The following is a 16,013-nucleotide window of genomic DNA, read 5'->3' on the forward strand; positions in this document are numbered from 1 at the left end:
CAACAGGAAGAATTGTTGTGTCTTTAAAATTTCCAAAAACTCTCTCAACTGAAACCAAGAAAAGCTTTAGGTGTTTCTCACTAAACTAATATGTGTGATTGATCTCTTTTTGTAAGTATGTGGTTTTATGTGTTATTTAAGAAGAAAGGGAAAAGCATTATGAATTTATAACTGTACGTTCTAATTACTGATTCCTAAATTATTCAAATATACATCTGTTAAACAACAGTTTTAAAAACTAGATTTAAAATTGTTTCACAAACTTTTCTATGTATGTTATTATAGCTCAGAGGCTCCTTTTTTGTGTATGCTTAGCTTTAAGTTCAGAGCGTCCAGATGTCAGCAGGCAACAGTTGGTTGTGATTAAACCTTTTGTTGTGTGTGAGAGCTGTGGGGTAAAAATGGGTTGCAGAAAGTTGGCACAATAAATCAAAATTCAAGGCGGAACATTGACAAAGCAACAGAGAGATTGCCAACTGTTTGTAGTCCAAGTAAGTAAACAAATTGTATCATTTTATGTGAATCCCTCTTGTCTGATCATAAATTCAGTTCTTTGTTAAACAAGATGTGCCTGTGAGAAGATGGTTGGGTGGTGGAGTTACTTGATGAAAGAAGGCAGATTTACAGATTGCAAAAGACCCCAAAATATTTACTGGTGAATGAATGAATCAAACAATTACAGAAAACTGGAAATTATGTTTGACGACAAAGCTCTGAGGAAATGCGCACATGCACATACCACTAAATGCCTTAGTGTCGCCAAGGAGCAAGTACTTAAAACAAGGGGGTCCACAATGTGGTCTAAGGCCATTTGCGGTCTTCTGAAAGATTTTGTTTGGCCTCCGCCCACAATTCAAGAACAGAGCAACTCCGTCCTTCAAGCACAGGCAGTTGATGCAGACTAACACTTTGAGATTTCTACAGACAAATTAAACCTTCATGAAAATGCAATAGTACAACAGAAAGTATTGACAGTTTTATTAACCTTCTTTTTTTTTTAATACACCAAAGGTGTATTAAATGTTCTGTTTGCAATATGCAATAAGAACAGGGCTCACAAGAAGTGGAAATTAGCTGCCTTTCTTTTAATAAGGACATTGCATGCAATAGCTTTTACTTGTTGGGTCAACATGATTTACAAATCCTTTTCTAAGAAAAAGTACTACTTAGATGCAAAATCACACATGTTCAGTAAGTTGTTTGGTAGATAAAAATAAAAACTGTCCATTGAAATGTATTTTTCCATTACTTTCAAAAATGTATTTTTGTGGCCCGTGAGCGCCTTTAACTTGATTTGTGCCTTCATTGCAAAGAGTTTATACACTGCTGAACCAAACATACTCTAAACGAAAAGTCTAGCTATTAAAGTGTCTATCATTCTGTGCTTTTTAATACATTTTCTGCTGCTCCGCATTCATAATGTTTTTTAGAGTGACTAAGTCTGGGACACATGTGCTTAATTTCCTCTATTATCTTGATAAACCATAACTGAAAAGGTGTGAATGAAAAAAAACAAAAAAACAACAACACATATTTGGTTCAAGATTTGAACCTTTTTTTAACTTCAGTCCAAATAAAACCTGGTATTTTCCACAGCTTTTTTCAATTCTGCAAATTTCACATAATCAATTTATTATGTAATTGTGAAGCAAATATCTTTCCAAATGGGTTGCAGGAAATTAAATGGAAACTTTGTGTCTAAGCTTCGTTGGAAGAAGATTATTTTAATCTGCTACGGGCAGTAAGCAATTTCTGCACATGTGCTTGCACTCAGTGAAGAGGCAGCAAAGATGAACTAAAAGCTGTTTTTTTTTCTTTCCATGGCAGATGTGCATGTAAGATGTGAAACAGTTCAGATAGATAACATACTGTGGTTTCCAGTAGTCCACAAAGTGTTGAAACCCTTTGTTAAGAATGCAAGGTGTTTAGATATTGTGCTTTTATTTTACAAGAAAAAAATGCCAGAAATGTGTGGCTTCTTAAAAGTTCTCCGAAATAAATTACGTATCCGGTCATGCTCTGTGTCAGCTGTATTTCCCTTTGTGTTTTATTGTTTTACATCTCTTGTGTGTCTTTTAGAGGGACTTTTGTCACACTTCTAGCATCTCACGTGTATTTTATTATCAATCTGCCGTGATAGAAAATATGGGATAGACCATTTAGCATACTTAAAAATACTGTTTTTATGTATTCATTAATATGCACTGTTCCTAACTAAAATAAAAAATAGAAAACAGAATAAAAAAGAAAAAGAAAATCTAATTTGCACCATAAATCACATTCAGATTTTTAAGAATGGTTGTAAAGTCTGTTTCCTAAGACTTTATGTAATTTACTAGAATGAATTTTGTGAAAGCCAGAGGACATACAGTACATTGCACACACCACATATAAGTTGCAGCTGCTCTTAATCAACATTAATGCCTTCAACTGAGAAAATGAGTCTCATTCTTTGTTACTATGATGACATGCTGACTCATCTTTAAAAGAGTGAAATCAAAAACCTACAAGATGGAAATAAATTAATTATTCTCGGAATGGTGATTAAGTCCATAAGAATCCACACATTTCTTCTCAGAAAATTGGATTTTTTATTTATTATTTGCTTTGCTTAAAGTTCTTGAAATGCAGCTGCACATTTGCCTGGCATTTAAGAAAACTGCTCCACACAAACCTTTCAGCATAAAGTTGTGAAATCTACACTCTGTAAACAAGATTAATGAGACACATAAAACAAGGTTCGTCTGGTTCCACTTAAAGCAAAGTTTTATTTCTGCTCTCAGGTTAAGACACAAAGCAGAAACAAAGAAAGCATTCATGAAAAAAACCCTGAAAACAAAACAAGTGATGTCACAACAATCATTTCTGTAAACTGAAACCAAACCCTGAGAAAAACTTTGGAAGACCACATGTCAAACACATCTTCACTAAATGGTAGAAAGACTTCATTTAAATAACAAACTGCTCTCCCTTACTAGTTTTGCTTAGAGAGCTTTACACAACAATCTACAGTATATCAACTTGTTGTTCTAAACTTCATATGGCACACATGAATATGTCCCATATGAAGTTTACTGCAATCCCTAATGAATACAAGACTCTCAATCCATCTCCTGAAACAATTCCTTATCTTCCTGACTTGATATTGCTACAAACAACAATTCATGAAACAATTAGATGGATTCTGTTTGTTTGCACCATCTGGATGGCTTCACAGCAACAAGGACAAAGTTTCTTGGAGAAAAGTTTGGATTAAAGAGAGGAATAAGTTGACTGTCCACACCTGTAGAGATAATAAATGTTATATTCAGTCAGGGGGTTCAGTTACACAAAACTATAAGAGAAATAGTCCTTCCAGACTATCTAGCAGCTCACCATTTTCCTCCAGATAGATCATCCTATCAAGCAGCACTAAGGTCTCCACCACAGGAGCTAGCAACAGGCTCAAAGTGAAGTACACCACCACCTTGTTCTGTTGTTTCAACATGGCCTCCACCCGCTCCTGGTCCAGGGGTAAATCAGCAGGAAGGCCGACCCGAGGCAGGCCCAGTCGGGCATATCTACCAGAAACAATTTAAGTCAATAAACAGGTCATAAACTAGGAAACGCTTTCAAAATTCAACAACTCAATTTGTCTACAAACATGTCAGGACAAAAACTTCTAATTCCTCTGTAAGAACTAGTACCTAAAAAGATATGAGAACAGAAATCTACATATTTATCTGGTCTTCCTGCCATTGACCAGTCATTAATTATTTACATTAGGAACAGAAGCACTGTGTCTGTGTGAAAGAGCAGGGCGAGCGTAAAACAGAGTTTTACTGTTCCGGTTGACCCCCATCTATTCGTGGGTCGGTATTCATAGATTCTTCTGTATAACTTAACTCCAATTATTTAGATTAGAAGATACTTAGAAGATATTTGAAAGAAAATTCTGCTTGGAAAGCTGAAACACATGGGTGCATTGCTACTTAACAGGCTATTGGGCAGCATTTGCAAAGCAGTCAATCCAGGAGTGCCATTTATTTTCCTTGGAGCTGATTGGATATGCCTCCAAGAGTGGAAATAAGGAAGACATTTCACCTCACTGATACTAAAAATAGCTAACAAGCAGTCTACATCACTCAGTTACAGGATCCACAGTGGAGGGTGTTAAAAGTTATTGCAACATGTCTTGGTTACTTTTGGTGTGTTTACTGATTGAGAAAAAAATAAATAAATTTTGGGAGTTTTGAATAACAGGCCAACAGTCTATCAGGGGTGTCAAACTCCAGTCCTCAAGGCCTGGTGTCCTGCAGTTTTTAGATGTGCCACAGGTACAAAACGCTGGAATGAAATGGCTTAATTACCTCCTTCTTATGAAGGAGCCTTGCTAATGACCTAATTATTCTGTTCAGGTGTGGTACAGCAAAGTTACATCTAAAAGTTGCAGGGCAGTGGCCCTTCAGGACTGGAGTTTGACACCTGGCTGATCAGTTGAAATATTCGTCGATTACAATCACCAGAAGATTTGTCGCTGCATCTCTAGTCCCAACGATTTTCTTACATTTCTATTTGCAATGTGCTGTCAGTTTAACATAGTTATGACTTGGTGCTACTTGTATTTATAAATTGCACTGTATAATAAATAACTTGCAAAAATATTAACTAATTTTCTTCATTTAAATTAAAGACTGATAATGCTCTTCAGGCTGTGGAATGACAATTAGTATTGTTTTTACTGATGAATAAGACATTTAAGGAAATGTATTCTACTGTATCATTAAAATTTAACAATGAATCTGCAACAAATGAAACCTTTATCTGATTGGAGGCTGCAGCGTTCACTCACTCAGTAAAAGGCAACAAGTGGGCTTTCTTTATGGTCTGGATTCCTGCCCTGCGGAGATCCGGTCTCATGTCTCTGATGAACGTCTCCAGTATCGCTCGGTAACAATGTGTCCTGAGCTGCTCGCTCTCCTCCCCAAGCCGCCGCACATAGTCCTCCACAGCATGACATGCCCCCTCTCGTGCTTTGTAGGAGAGCTGGTGCCCAGGCAACTCTTTCACCCAGCAGCTCATTGGGTAGCCAAACTCAAAGTGAAATGACTCGGTGCTAGGTGTGGGTGGAGTGGGAGGTGAGATCAGTCCTGGAGGGGTGGGATTTTCTTTGGTAGTGATCTTCATGTAGCAACACGCCACAGAGGTGATGCCCCGAACTTGAGGGCAGCAGACAAAGTGGCGGAGGAGAGTGGCGCTGAGGTCTCCACATGCATGCAGACCAGTCAAGACAAAGTCCGGATAGTCCTGCTTTCGGCTTTCCTCTGGGTTTATACTGGCTTCAGAGGCAGCCTGGATGTCTGAGCAGCAGCTTCCCTCAAAAAACATCTGTTCACCCCCACTGTTTGAATCGTATGAAGGACCTTCAGGATGTGATGTCTGACTTAGATCTGAACGTCTCTTTTTCATGGGTGCAGATGCAGCTTGGGATACTTCAATGACATGATGCGCATCTTTCAGCTGCTTGATAAAACCTTCCCATGATGCCCTGGGGTTGACCCAACCAGCCATGTGCCGGGGAATGGAGTGCGCTTCAGGAAGTTGAAAGGAGCAACTCTGAGACAAAGATTTTTATTAGTCCGTTTAATGCAATATCTATCTATCTATCTATCTATCTATCTATCTATCTATCTATCTATCTATCTATCTATCTATCTATCTATCTATCTATCTATCTATCTATCTATCTATCTATCTATCTATCTATCTATCTATCTATCTATCTATCTATCTATCTATCTATCTATCTATCTATCTATCTATCTATCTATCTATCTATCTAAACATTTAAATGTTTAGAACTTTAGGAAATCATAGAAAATTATCTCATGTATATAGTTGAAATATAGAGAGAAATATTTCCAAACAGGACTAACTTTTACAATGACCACATAAAAATCCTATTTCATTAATTACATTAGCAAGTGCCTTATATCAGGAGCGTCCAAAGTGAAGCCCCTGACTTCAGCATAAGAATGACACCAATTTGAGGTGTTTGATGTAGATGAAGACTTTTTATTTTAAATTAGAGCAAATAGATAAAATACACAGTGTTCCAAATTATTATGCAAATTGGATTTAAGTGTCATAAAGATTAAATTTTTTGTTGTGCTATTAAATTTATAGGTGTTATTGTGTGTCAGGGCTCTTTGAATCACTATAATTAATTTCAAAGAGCTGGTTGATTAGTTTGTCTGGTGAACTCAATTAAAGGAAATCTACTTAAGAAGGATGTTCCACATTATTAAGCAGGCCACAGGTTTCAAGCAATATGTGAAAGAGAAAGGATCTCTCTGCTGACAAAAATCATCAGATAGTGTAGTGCCGTATGACAAGATATGAAAACATTAGATATTTAACAAAAACTGAAGCGTTATTGTACTGTGAAGAGATTTGTGGCTGATTCAGAACAAAGATGGTTTGTGCAGATAAAGGCAGAATGAGGAAGGTTTCTGTTAGACAAATTCATCGGATTAAGAGAGCAGCTGTTAAAAGGCCCTTACAAAGCAGCAAACAGTTATTTGAAGCTGCTGGTGCCTCTGGAGAATCCTCCAGAGGCTTGCGGTGCATGAACCTACTATTCAGCCACCCCTAACCAGAGCTCACAAGCAGAAATGGTTGCAGTGGGCCCAACTGTACATGAAGATTCATTTTCAAACAGACTTGTTCACTGATGACTGCTGTGAAACCCTGGATGGTCCAGATGGACGCAGTAGTGGATTGGTGGTGGATGGCCACCACATCCCAACACGGCTGTGACATCAGCAAGGAGATGGTGGAGTCATTTTTGGGCCGAAATCATGGGGGGAGAGAGAGAGCTGGTCGGCCCCTTCAGAGTCCCTGAAGGTGTGAAAATGACCTCAGCAAAGTATATGGACTTTCTGAATGATCACTTTCTTTCGTGGTTCAAAAGAAAGAGACAAACTTTTTGATTTTGAATTTTTTTTCAATTTTTTGAATTTTGATTTATTGGCCCCAAATTGACTCATTTTTGTTCCAGTTTTCTAATTGATACCTATAAAATTTGCAACATTTCTTTTATAAGGCAAACCTGCAAAATTCTTTTTAAGTTTTGGATCTATAACAGTTCACACATGCCTTTACAACAAGAAACATTACTATTTTATTTATTAAATTAAAGTTTGGCATGCTTAGTTTATCTTTGTGTAGATAAGAAGAATTTTTTTGGCCTTCAAGTTCATTTGACTTGACAATTTCGGTCCATCTGACAAAAAGTTTGGACACCCCTGACCTATGGGCTGGAACATGTCGATGTTTTAAAATAAAGCTTGCCTCCCCCAAGTGGCCAGAAACAGCAACTGCAAGTTCAGTTGAACAGAAGAATAGAGAAGAAATATCCTTCCCCCCACAGTGGGGGAATTCAGGTGTCACAGCAGCAAGTTAAGGTAAGTGGGACAATGAAAATACACATAGGTAAACATTATAAATATAACAATAGGAGACTGACATTTTAAGTAGTACCATAAAATGCTTGAACTTAATCTTGTTTACTACCAAATAACTGTCCTAGAATCAATATTAAATATTAAACTTTGTGAGCAGAATAAAAATGAGATGCTTAAAGGTAATTTTTGCAAAAGGTACTTTTAATCTGACAAACAAGCCTTATCAGAACATATATTCACTTTTTTTTTAATTGGACTGTATATGTATGGCAAAATACCAACCTTTTTCCGTTTTTCTTTCTCCAGGGCCCACAGTAACTCCCCATCGTACCTGGAAGCCATAGCAGCCAAGGTGTGATCAGCCTCAATAGCAGTCACAGACAGTCCAAGCCCAAAGGACAGGAAACGGGTGAGGTGACCCTTTATTAAATGTTGGAAAATACACAGAGTTCAATTTGCGATAATTTGTATCCCAACTAAACTTTCTGTGTTTCATAAAAGAGAGAAATGCAAAAGCTTCATGTTAAAGCTAGTCCCTATACTGGTGCAAAAATAAAGACTGCAGAATTTTATAGAAAACATTAAAATGCAGCCAAAAGACAGTCAATGCGCGCTAATCATACCTGGCCAGATCCCACATCCACCACTCTCCTGCAGCCTGTGTGGTCACACAGTTGTTTAACAAGCTGTGAAGAAAGAAGGAAAACCCAACAACATCTCAGATAGAAACTGCAACGTGTTGTAAAGCTACAGTCAACAGAAATCCCTGTACCATGCCAAGCTTTCGGATCTCATGCTGTTTCTTGGGTTTGACATGCTTCCTGAAAATGTGGCCCAGTAAAGAACTCTGACTCTGGTTTTCCAGGAACTCATCAGGCTTCACCGACGCAGCCACCTTGCCTCGGTCAGGCCTGCACTCTCTGGGAAATGCCAGGGCATGAGCAGTGGCACGGAAAGCCAGGAGGGACAGGGGCCACACCGAAGGATATCTGGAATCACAAAGTCTTTACTTGTTATTTACCTCAAACTTTATGTCTGAATGCTGCGTTTTAGTTGCCACTTTCACAAAAAACAAGTGTTTAAAACATAAAAACATGAAAATATAGTTGAGTTAAAGTCAAACTTGCCTCATGAATAAAAGACTGAGTATCACCCACATAACAAATGCTGACTGATCACAGACTACAAGATTTATCAAACCAACCAAATTTATCAGAGTATCAAACTATCGAAAAGGCAATAGTTTAGACTAATAAACATTTGGTAGTGTTACGGTCACTGACCTCTAGGGGCTCTCTTCATGAGAGAGCTCTTCCTTTGTGTTTCAGCTTTACCTGGCTGCCACAGGTGCAATGTGTTGGAGCTCGTCAGCCACCCCATAAAGAGCTTCAACCCGAGATGTCAGATCCCTTTTTCCTTGGGCCTTGATCTGATGTGATCTTGTCAGTGCGCTGATTGTTTGTGGAGCCTTTGGATGGTTTTGCTGTGAGCATTCTTGTGAAGCATCAAGTGTATAACTAAAGTTTTGTTTCTCTTCACAGTGGAAGCTGGTAGGGGTTCTCTGCCATTTTGTTTAACTGTTTTTTCCTGTTTTTTGGTTAGTCAGGGAGTTCAGGTATTGTACTTTCTTTTTCAGTTCTCTTCTAGAAAGTGTTTCTATTTTACAATTAAGAGTGGGCTGTTATGTTTGTTGTTTTGGCCTTGGAGACCCTGAAGTTTAAAGTTTCCCTGTGCTTGTTGTCTACTGTGAGTGACATTTTACTTGAACTGTAAATTAAACTATATTTTTGGTACTGACACCAACTGTTTAAGTTACCTTCTTTTTGTGTTACACCCAGTGCCAGACTTTACCCTTATTGGTCTTGTGAGGGGGGGTTGTAACAGGTAGTAAAAGAATATAGTCTAAGAATTTGGATTGTTATATTTCTATGCCATTCCCCCATAAAATGAATGAGATGAAATAAAAAATTTTGTTAGTTTTACCCACAAGTTAATATAATTTGGGAAGTGTTGACTGTACTTTCTGTTTTTCTCACATTGAGAGGTTGGAACATGTATTTGACATCATGTGTGGGTTTTCTCAAGACTGAATATTGCCTGTAATCTAAAAAAAAAAAGTATTTTCTATTTCAAGAGACAACTTTGCAATGTTTGGGCTGGACTTTACAAATACATGTTTATAAATGATTATGTTTATTCTATTTGGAAAAATATCAGGGTTTATTTTATGATATGTACAGCTCAAATTAAAACAGCCTAAAAAGTTCAATATTTTGTCACTCATGTCAGAAAGTGAAATTTTTGTATACATTCATTAAACATGGAGTTAAATATTTCAAGCCTTTATGTTATGTAGAACAATCAATAACCTTTATAGGAAAGCTACAGGGGAGTCTTGTCAGCTCTGAACAAGAGTCTATAGTTTCTGCAATTTTTTTAAATTATTTTTTTAGATCATGCAAGTACTGAGAAGACTATTACTAAGACTACAATTTTTATATATTGAACACCACAGGTTGAGCCTTTCTAAAAATGCAACATTATGATCAGTACCTCCTGTCTTCATGAGAATCATCCAGCAGTAGTTCTGCAGTTTGTGGATATGAAATATCCTGCAGCACAGCCTGCCAGGTGCTGGGTAATGTCTGCCACAGATTTTCAGTGAAGAACTCCTGCGAATCAATCAATCAGTTAACAACTGGGATTCTTTCCTCAATGAAAACAAAGTGATGAATGTGCAATATTGTGTTCGACTGCTATGTTTAAATACATATATACACACAATAATAAAAGAGTCGGTCAAATGACTGTACTGAGACAGAAAAGTGGTGAGTCTCCTCGCCAGGTCTCTTTGTTGTTGTGCAGTGAAGCTGGCTCTGAACTCCGCATCTTGTGCTGCTGACACTGACAGCTGTTCTGACATGAGTCTCCGTAAGCTAATGCTAACATGCGTTAGCGTCTCAAAGCAGTTTAAATTAAAACTACTTTAAATACCAGGAAGACTAGCAATTCGTCTTCAGATCTAGCTATAGAAACGGCACAAGATATCGTTTAATACAAGAAATACTGACTGATTTTAAAAATTAGCTAGATACTGTTGCTGAACTTTCCAGCGTATATTGGCGATGCGTTCATGAGCTCCTCGTAATTTCTGGCTTCACTGATTTACAAGCTGTTTTGCCATGCAGTCATTGCATACATGTAATCAACCAGTTCCTCATTGATACCTGTAGTTTAAAAAAATATTACGAAAATCACACCTTAATTATTGTTTTCTTTTTATTATTTCCTTAATGTCTTAAATACTTCAATCTTTCCAGTAATGGGGAAGTTGAGGCACAAGTGGTACGCGGACATTGTTTTACTAACTTGAAGGCAGCACGCCCCGGATGTTGATCAGTCGTTGTCACGGAGTAGGAATCCTCGTGTGGTCCGGGCTGGCTGCTGATGTTTTAACATGTCTTTATCGCTATGTTTCTAAGTCTCCTTTTAGGGTATGTATTGGTCAAATCATAAAAAACTAGAAACAAACTGAAACATGTTTTTTTTACGTTCGGTTATCTTTATTTTCATTAGTTATAATTACTGTTAGCCTTTGTGAGCTAACGTTAGCCGTGATAAAACGTTATTAACGAAGCTTTAACAACGTAGAGTAGCGTTGTATTATTTTATAGGCTTGTTTAACATTTTTTTTGTGTCAAAATTTACTTGTATCAAGGATGTCATTTTGTTTTGTTTACTTGTAAAACAGTTTAAAGAGCAACATGAATTTAAATTCTGTGCTCCTCTTCTATAGAATATATATAAACGTGAATTCAACAGCTCTGTATTTATTATGCCCAGTGCGTTCTGCTAGTGAGTCCAGAGACAGAGCTGGTGGTTGGTTTATGCTGTTCTGTTGTGATTTGTAATTAATATAATAAGATTTCACTGTATATACACATAAACCATTTTTAAAAACTGTGTTGTATAGTTTTGGTGTAAAAACTGAAAAACAATATTTATTATCATTGTAATGACTTATATATTTCCAATAATATCTGAATCTCTACTCTCAAGAAAAAAAATATCTTATTCTAAAATACAGAGAATAAGCAATTAGTAACATTGCTTAGTGGGCAGAATAGTATACCCTCTGACAGCTCTGATCTTTAAATTACAATAGTATAAAAAGCTTTATCTAGTTAATTAACTGGCTGCTAATTTCAAAACTGTAGTTTTGAAAAAGTATTATCTGATTTGAGCAGGATAGATTATACTTCTTTCATTTCTACGGCGTCACCCTCTGAGTTTTACATCAAAAAATAATTCAAACAAATTTGCCTTTTTTGTAACCCAACAAGACAAAGGGAAAAGTTTAGAAATCTTTTTTCAACCAGCTTACTGACAGTGTGCATCTACAGATGTTGGCGATTCTCATTAAGGGGCTTTAAAAAAAGTGTAGTCATTTAATAAATAAATCGTGGTCAATTCTTTTTGTTGGCATGTAACGATGGAAAAGGCAGCTGAGTAATTGTAATGTTATTTTCCTGGTTAGTGTTCAGTTTCTTGGAATCCCCCTTTAAACCTGTTCTTTGGCATTTTCAGAGGACTATGCCAAGACATTGTTTGATAATGTATTTTTGTCTTACAGGGTGGTGCATTTAAACTGTTTTCATCTGATGCAATTTGGACTTCAAAGAAAAGAGACTTTTTGAGGCCGTGAGCATTAGCAAAATCTTGGATCTATTCGTTGTACAACGAGTAGAGAATTTAAGATTTGAACATGTCTGATACTATGATCCATGTTTCCCCCTCTGTTGATACCCCACAGGGAATTATTCCCACAAAGAAGCAGAAGAGCAACAGGAAGAAGAAGCAGTTTTTAAAAAAAATGAAATACCTGAAGGGGAAAGGGTGTTTAAAAGATAACTCTCATCAAAGGAGAAACCATGAACACAATAAGGCTTCAAAACAGAATGGACCTTTCACCAGACCTGCATCATCTTCCATGACAACAAAACGCCAAAGTTCACCTCAATCTAACCCGTCTTCCAGTGGCGTTGACCCTAGCGTTGACCATAGCTCTGGGCCTTCAACCTCCTCTTTTAACCCTCTATCAGCTACTTTCACTGTGACAAATGAAAATAGCCATACAAAGCCAAACCAACCGGTCAACACCAAAACAACAGCAACGTTGTCCAGCGCCTCAAAATCCAGCGCTCATAAGCTCTCTACCCCCGCAGGGAACCCCACAAAGTACCTCGCCATTGACTGTGAGATGGTGGGCGCAGGACCCAAAGGCAGCATCAGTCAGCTGGCTCGCTGTAGCATCGTCTCTTACGACGGGGATGTGATCTACGACAAGTTCATCAAGCCCTCCATGTACGTAACAGACTTCCGCACAAGATGGAGCGGTATTCGTCCCAGAGATCTCTTCAAAGCCATACCATTTGCACAGGCCAGGAAGGAGGTGATGCAAAAATCATTTGTAGCACAATAACGCCAAGTTGTTTGTTTTTTCTTGTTCTCACTATGATTTTGGCACTCAGTATTTATACTTGCATGTCGTTATCATTTCATAGAGAAGTTCCTTTATGTTTACCTAGGTAATAATTCAGAAGTAGACCAGATCCTGTCTATTTCTTTACACAGTGATTGTACACAAAGTGTCAAAAGTACTAACGCCAGGTTAAGAAACCCAACAGCAAAGTGACTTACAGTATATGTAATAGAGAATGTTGCCAAATTTCAAAACTTTGAAAACTGAAACATTAAAATACACATTCTGAATTTAGATTAAATTTTTCCTACTGAATTGCATGGATATATTTTGCAGAATGACATAAATGTGCTGTGACTCTGTAGATCCTAAGACTGCTCATGGGCAAGATTGTTATCGGCCACGCCGTACATAACGACTTCAAGGCCCTCAGTTACACGCATCCTGCTGCCTTGACGAGGGACACGTCGAAAATCCCTCTTCTCAACCTGAAGGCTGGTTTTGGGGAGAAAGAATGCGCCTCACTGAAGAGACTCACCAAAGCCATCTTCAACCGTGATATCCAGGTTTGTGAAGTTATGTTGATTTGTAGTAATTGGTTCTTTGATTTAAGTTAAGCCCACATCAAGTTGTCTTTTGTCCATTCACCTCCTCACCCATTTTAGCTCTAAAAAAGGGTTGTGCTTGGGAGTTTAGTATTTATCTTTTCAGACAAAATAAATGATTGTGATGCGAATTATGAATTATCTTACAAGAAATGCTAAATATATTTTTGGGATTGTTGTTTTTCTTTTTTGAAATGTATTTTTTCCAGTGTTAATAATAATATAGTCTTTGCATATGTATGCAATTATTTAATTAAAACCCCTATTTGTTCATGTTTAGCTTTTTCTTTTGCCTAAAACACGTCGGGATGTCAGGTGATGTTCATATGTCATGAGAATAATCTGGTTAATCCTCTCCCAGATTTTAGATTATTTAGTGATAATATGTAATGATCTTAATGCTGTAACAAGCTTCTTACATTCATTATTATCTTTGTAACCTTGAGTTTAAAGCTGTCAGAAGGTTAAAATATTTTTTAATCAAAGCTGTCTCTTTTGTCCTCAGACTGGAAGAAAGGGCCACTCTTCTGTGGAAGATGCTAAAGCTACCATGGAGCTTTACAAGGTGGTAGAAGAGGAATGGGAGAGGACTCTCGCCTCCACATCTTGACCCACGTACTTCTATATTTGAAAGTGCAAAATAAACTCAGCTCAATCACCTTTAAATTTAAAGATGTTTTACAGTGAAATTCAAGTCATCCATGAAAAAAAAATAAGGTACAGTTCTTGTTAGCTTTATTGGTTAAAGCTGTTGTGTAACTAAAAGATAAAACATGTTTAGTAGTGGCATTTTTACAAGTGTTAAAACATTTGTAGCTATTTTGTGCACACAGGCCCAGTGTTAGATATTAGTAAGTTAATTAGATATTTTTGTAATATATTTTTTCACACGTATTAATCATGCGCATGTTTAAATGTTCATGAACTACCTGGAAGAGTAGTTTCAAATATAGTTTTACAGCAAAGGAGCAGCCACAATTTTTACATTCTTATCACAGAACTTTTCATGGATGTGAGCAGATAACCGACTTACTGTGAGTAGCTGTAACATTCTTTCTCAGGGTGAAACTGAGTTTAAATGGTTTTCCTTCCACTTTTAGGTCAGAAATATCCTTTTCATCACATTTTGTGATGAAAAGGATCACATCAACTCCATATGTATGGTCCTAAAAACAAAGAAGATTGATGCCATGTTCTATAATTCAGAAGTTTGAAAGCATATTGGTGCTACTGTCATACTCCACTGGTGGTATGAAACTTTGGAATTTTGTCTAAGAAGTTTAAACATTTTGGTTTTCTGGGACAACACCACATAGTCGAGGCATGTTAAGAGTACAGAAGTTGTCCTGCATACAACTCCTTTACTGTTGCTGGGGGCCTCTTGTTAGCCTCCTTTTTTCTTCATGGCTGCTCCCCAGTTCTTGGGGCAATAAACAATTCTCTGACATCACTCTTGTGCCCCATTGTGCTCGAGGATAACTGCCTTCACTGTATTTCATTTTATATCTGTTGACTTTTAATTTGCCTTTTATCTTTTTTATCCTACATCTTTTTTTATTTCCTGCTTAATATCGGTTTAAAGTCGGAAAAATCATCTCATACGATGGCGATATGTATTAACAGCTGTGAAATAGAGTTAAAACAGAATCGAAAGAACAGACTTACCTCTGTTCTCACTATTCAATGATGATTCAACAGTAGACTAACTTTTAAAGAGCTGAACTTTAACATGGTAATCCAAAATTGTTTTTTTCATCTTTATGTTTTGTAATAGCTTATGTTGCACAGGTTGTTGCGTTTAAGGCAGATGTATCTCAATTGTTACATTGTCTTTTACCATTTCCCAAAAATAATTCACCTACTTTTGCTTGTAAATAATGTTATGGAAAAGAAATATAATAATTTTCTTTGTTATATTGTTTATTTGTTTTGTTCTCATTTTAAGGGCAAATGGAATCACTAGTTTGTTTTTATTACCTCAGGGAGTGCTTTTAAAACAAATAAAGGTTTTTCTTTGTGGTGGGATAAACTTCATTGAATAATATTTATGCAGAACTGTTCTTGTCTTTCCATTTGAGGTTTGAATGGAAAAATATATACTTTTGTTAATAAAATTCTTTTACTCTGTTTTTAAAGACTGTTTTGTCTTTCGAAGTGGAAGGAGATTAAGTGATTACCTGTAATATTAAGAGCTGGAAACACATGAAAGCATTTCTTCTCTCACTGTGTAATGCTATATTATTGATTTTAAGGAATTTGTTGCCCACTGGGTCATATTGCCATAGTTACCCCTTTCCTTTTAATTGTGTATACCTTTCCATACACCTTTCATACAATGCACATATTAGTCATGGCCCAGCGGTGCCTCTATGCTCATAATTCAACACACCGCCAAGCTATGAGGAATTTGTTGGGTTTGCAGATTTTTAATTGAACTCCACATGTAGTTAGGATTCGTTTGAAGATGACTAAGGCATTTTT

At 36.9% G+C, this 16,013-nt stretch overlaps 2 protein-coding genes across 3 annotated transcripts; one reads left to right on the forward strand and one right to left on the reverse strand.

The window, feature by feature from the left end:
• Positions 1–2,743: 2,743 nt before the first annotated feature.
• On the reverse strand, positions 2,744–10,575 carry mettl25b (methyltransferase like 25B). Its single transcript, XM_032558711.1, has 8 exons — positions 10,228–10,575; positions 9,999–10,117; positions 8,218–8,434; positions 8,069–8,131; positions 7,728–7,865; positions 4,832–5,595; positions 3,376–3,560; positions 2,744–3,283 (listed from the first exon to the last, which is right to left on the reverse strand). Exons 1-8 carry the CDS (start codon positions 10,366–10,368, stop codon positions 3,174–3,176), a joined length of 1,737 nt encoding a protein of 578 aa, XP_032414602.1. The 5' UTR covers positions 10,369–10,575; the 3' UTR covers positions 2,744–3,173.
• Positions 10,576–10,831: 256 nt separating this feature from the next.
• isg20l2 (interferon stimulated exonuclease gene 20-like 2) lies at positions 10,832–15,667 on the forward strand. Of its 2 annotated transcripts, XM_032558713.1 has the most exons (5): positions 10,832–10,939; positions 12,079–12,146; positions 12,259–12,897; positions 13,293–13,493; positions 14,038–15,667. In XM_032558713.1, exons 3-5 carry the CDS (start codon positions 12,319–12,321, stop codon positions 14,140–14,142), a joined length of 885 nt encoding a protein of 294 aa, XP_032414604.1. In that variant the 5' UTR covers positions 10,832–10,939; positions 12,079–12,146; positions 12,259–12,318; the 3' UTR covers positions 14,143–15,667. The 2 variants fall into 2 exon arrangements, with proteins under 2 accessions (XP_032414604.1, XP_032414603.1); XM_032558712.1 differs by having other exon boundaries at positions 12,079–12,897.
• Positions 15,668–16,013: the final 346 nt, after the last annotated feature.

Source organism: Xiphophorus hellerii, chromosome 3 (assembly GCF_003331165.1).
Source record: "Xiphophorus hellerii strain 12219 chromosome 3, Xiphophorus_hellerii-4.1, whole genome shotgun sequence".
Lineage (NCBI taxonomy): Eukaryota > Metazoa > Chordata > Actinopteri > Cyprinodontiformes > Poeciliidae > Xiphophorus > Xiphophorus hellerii.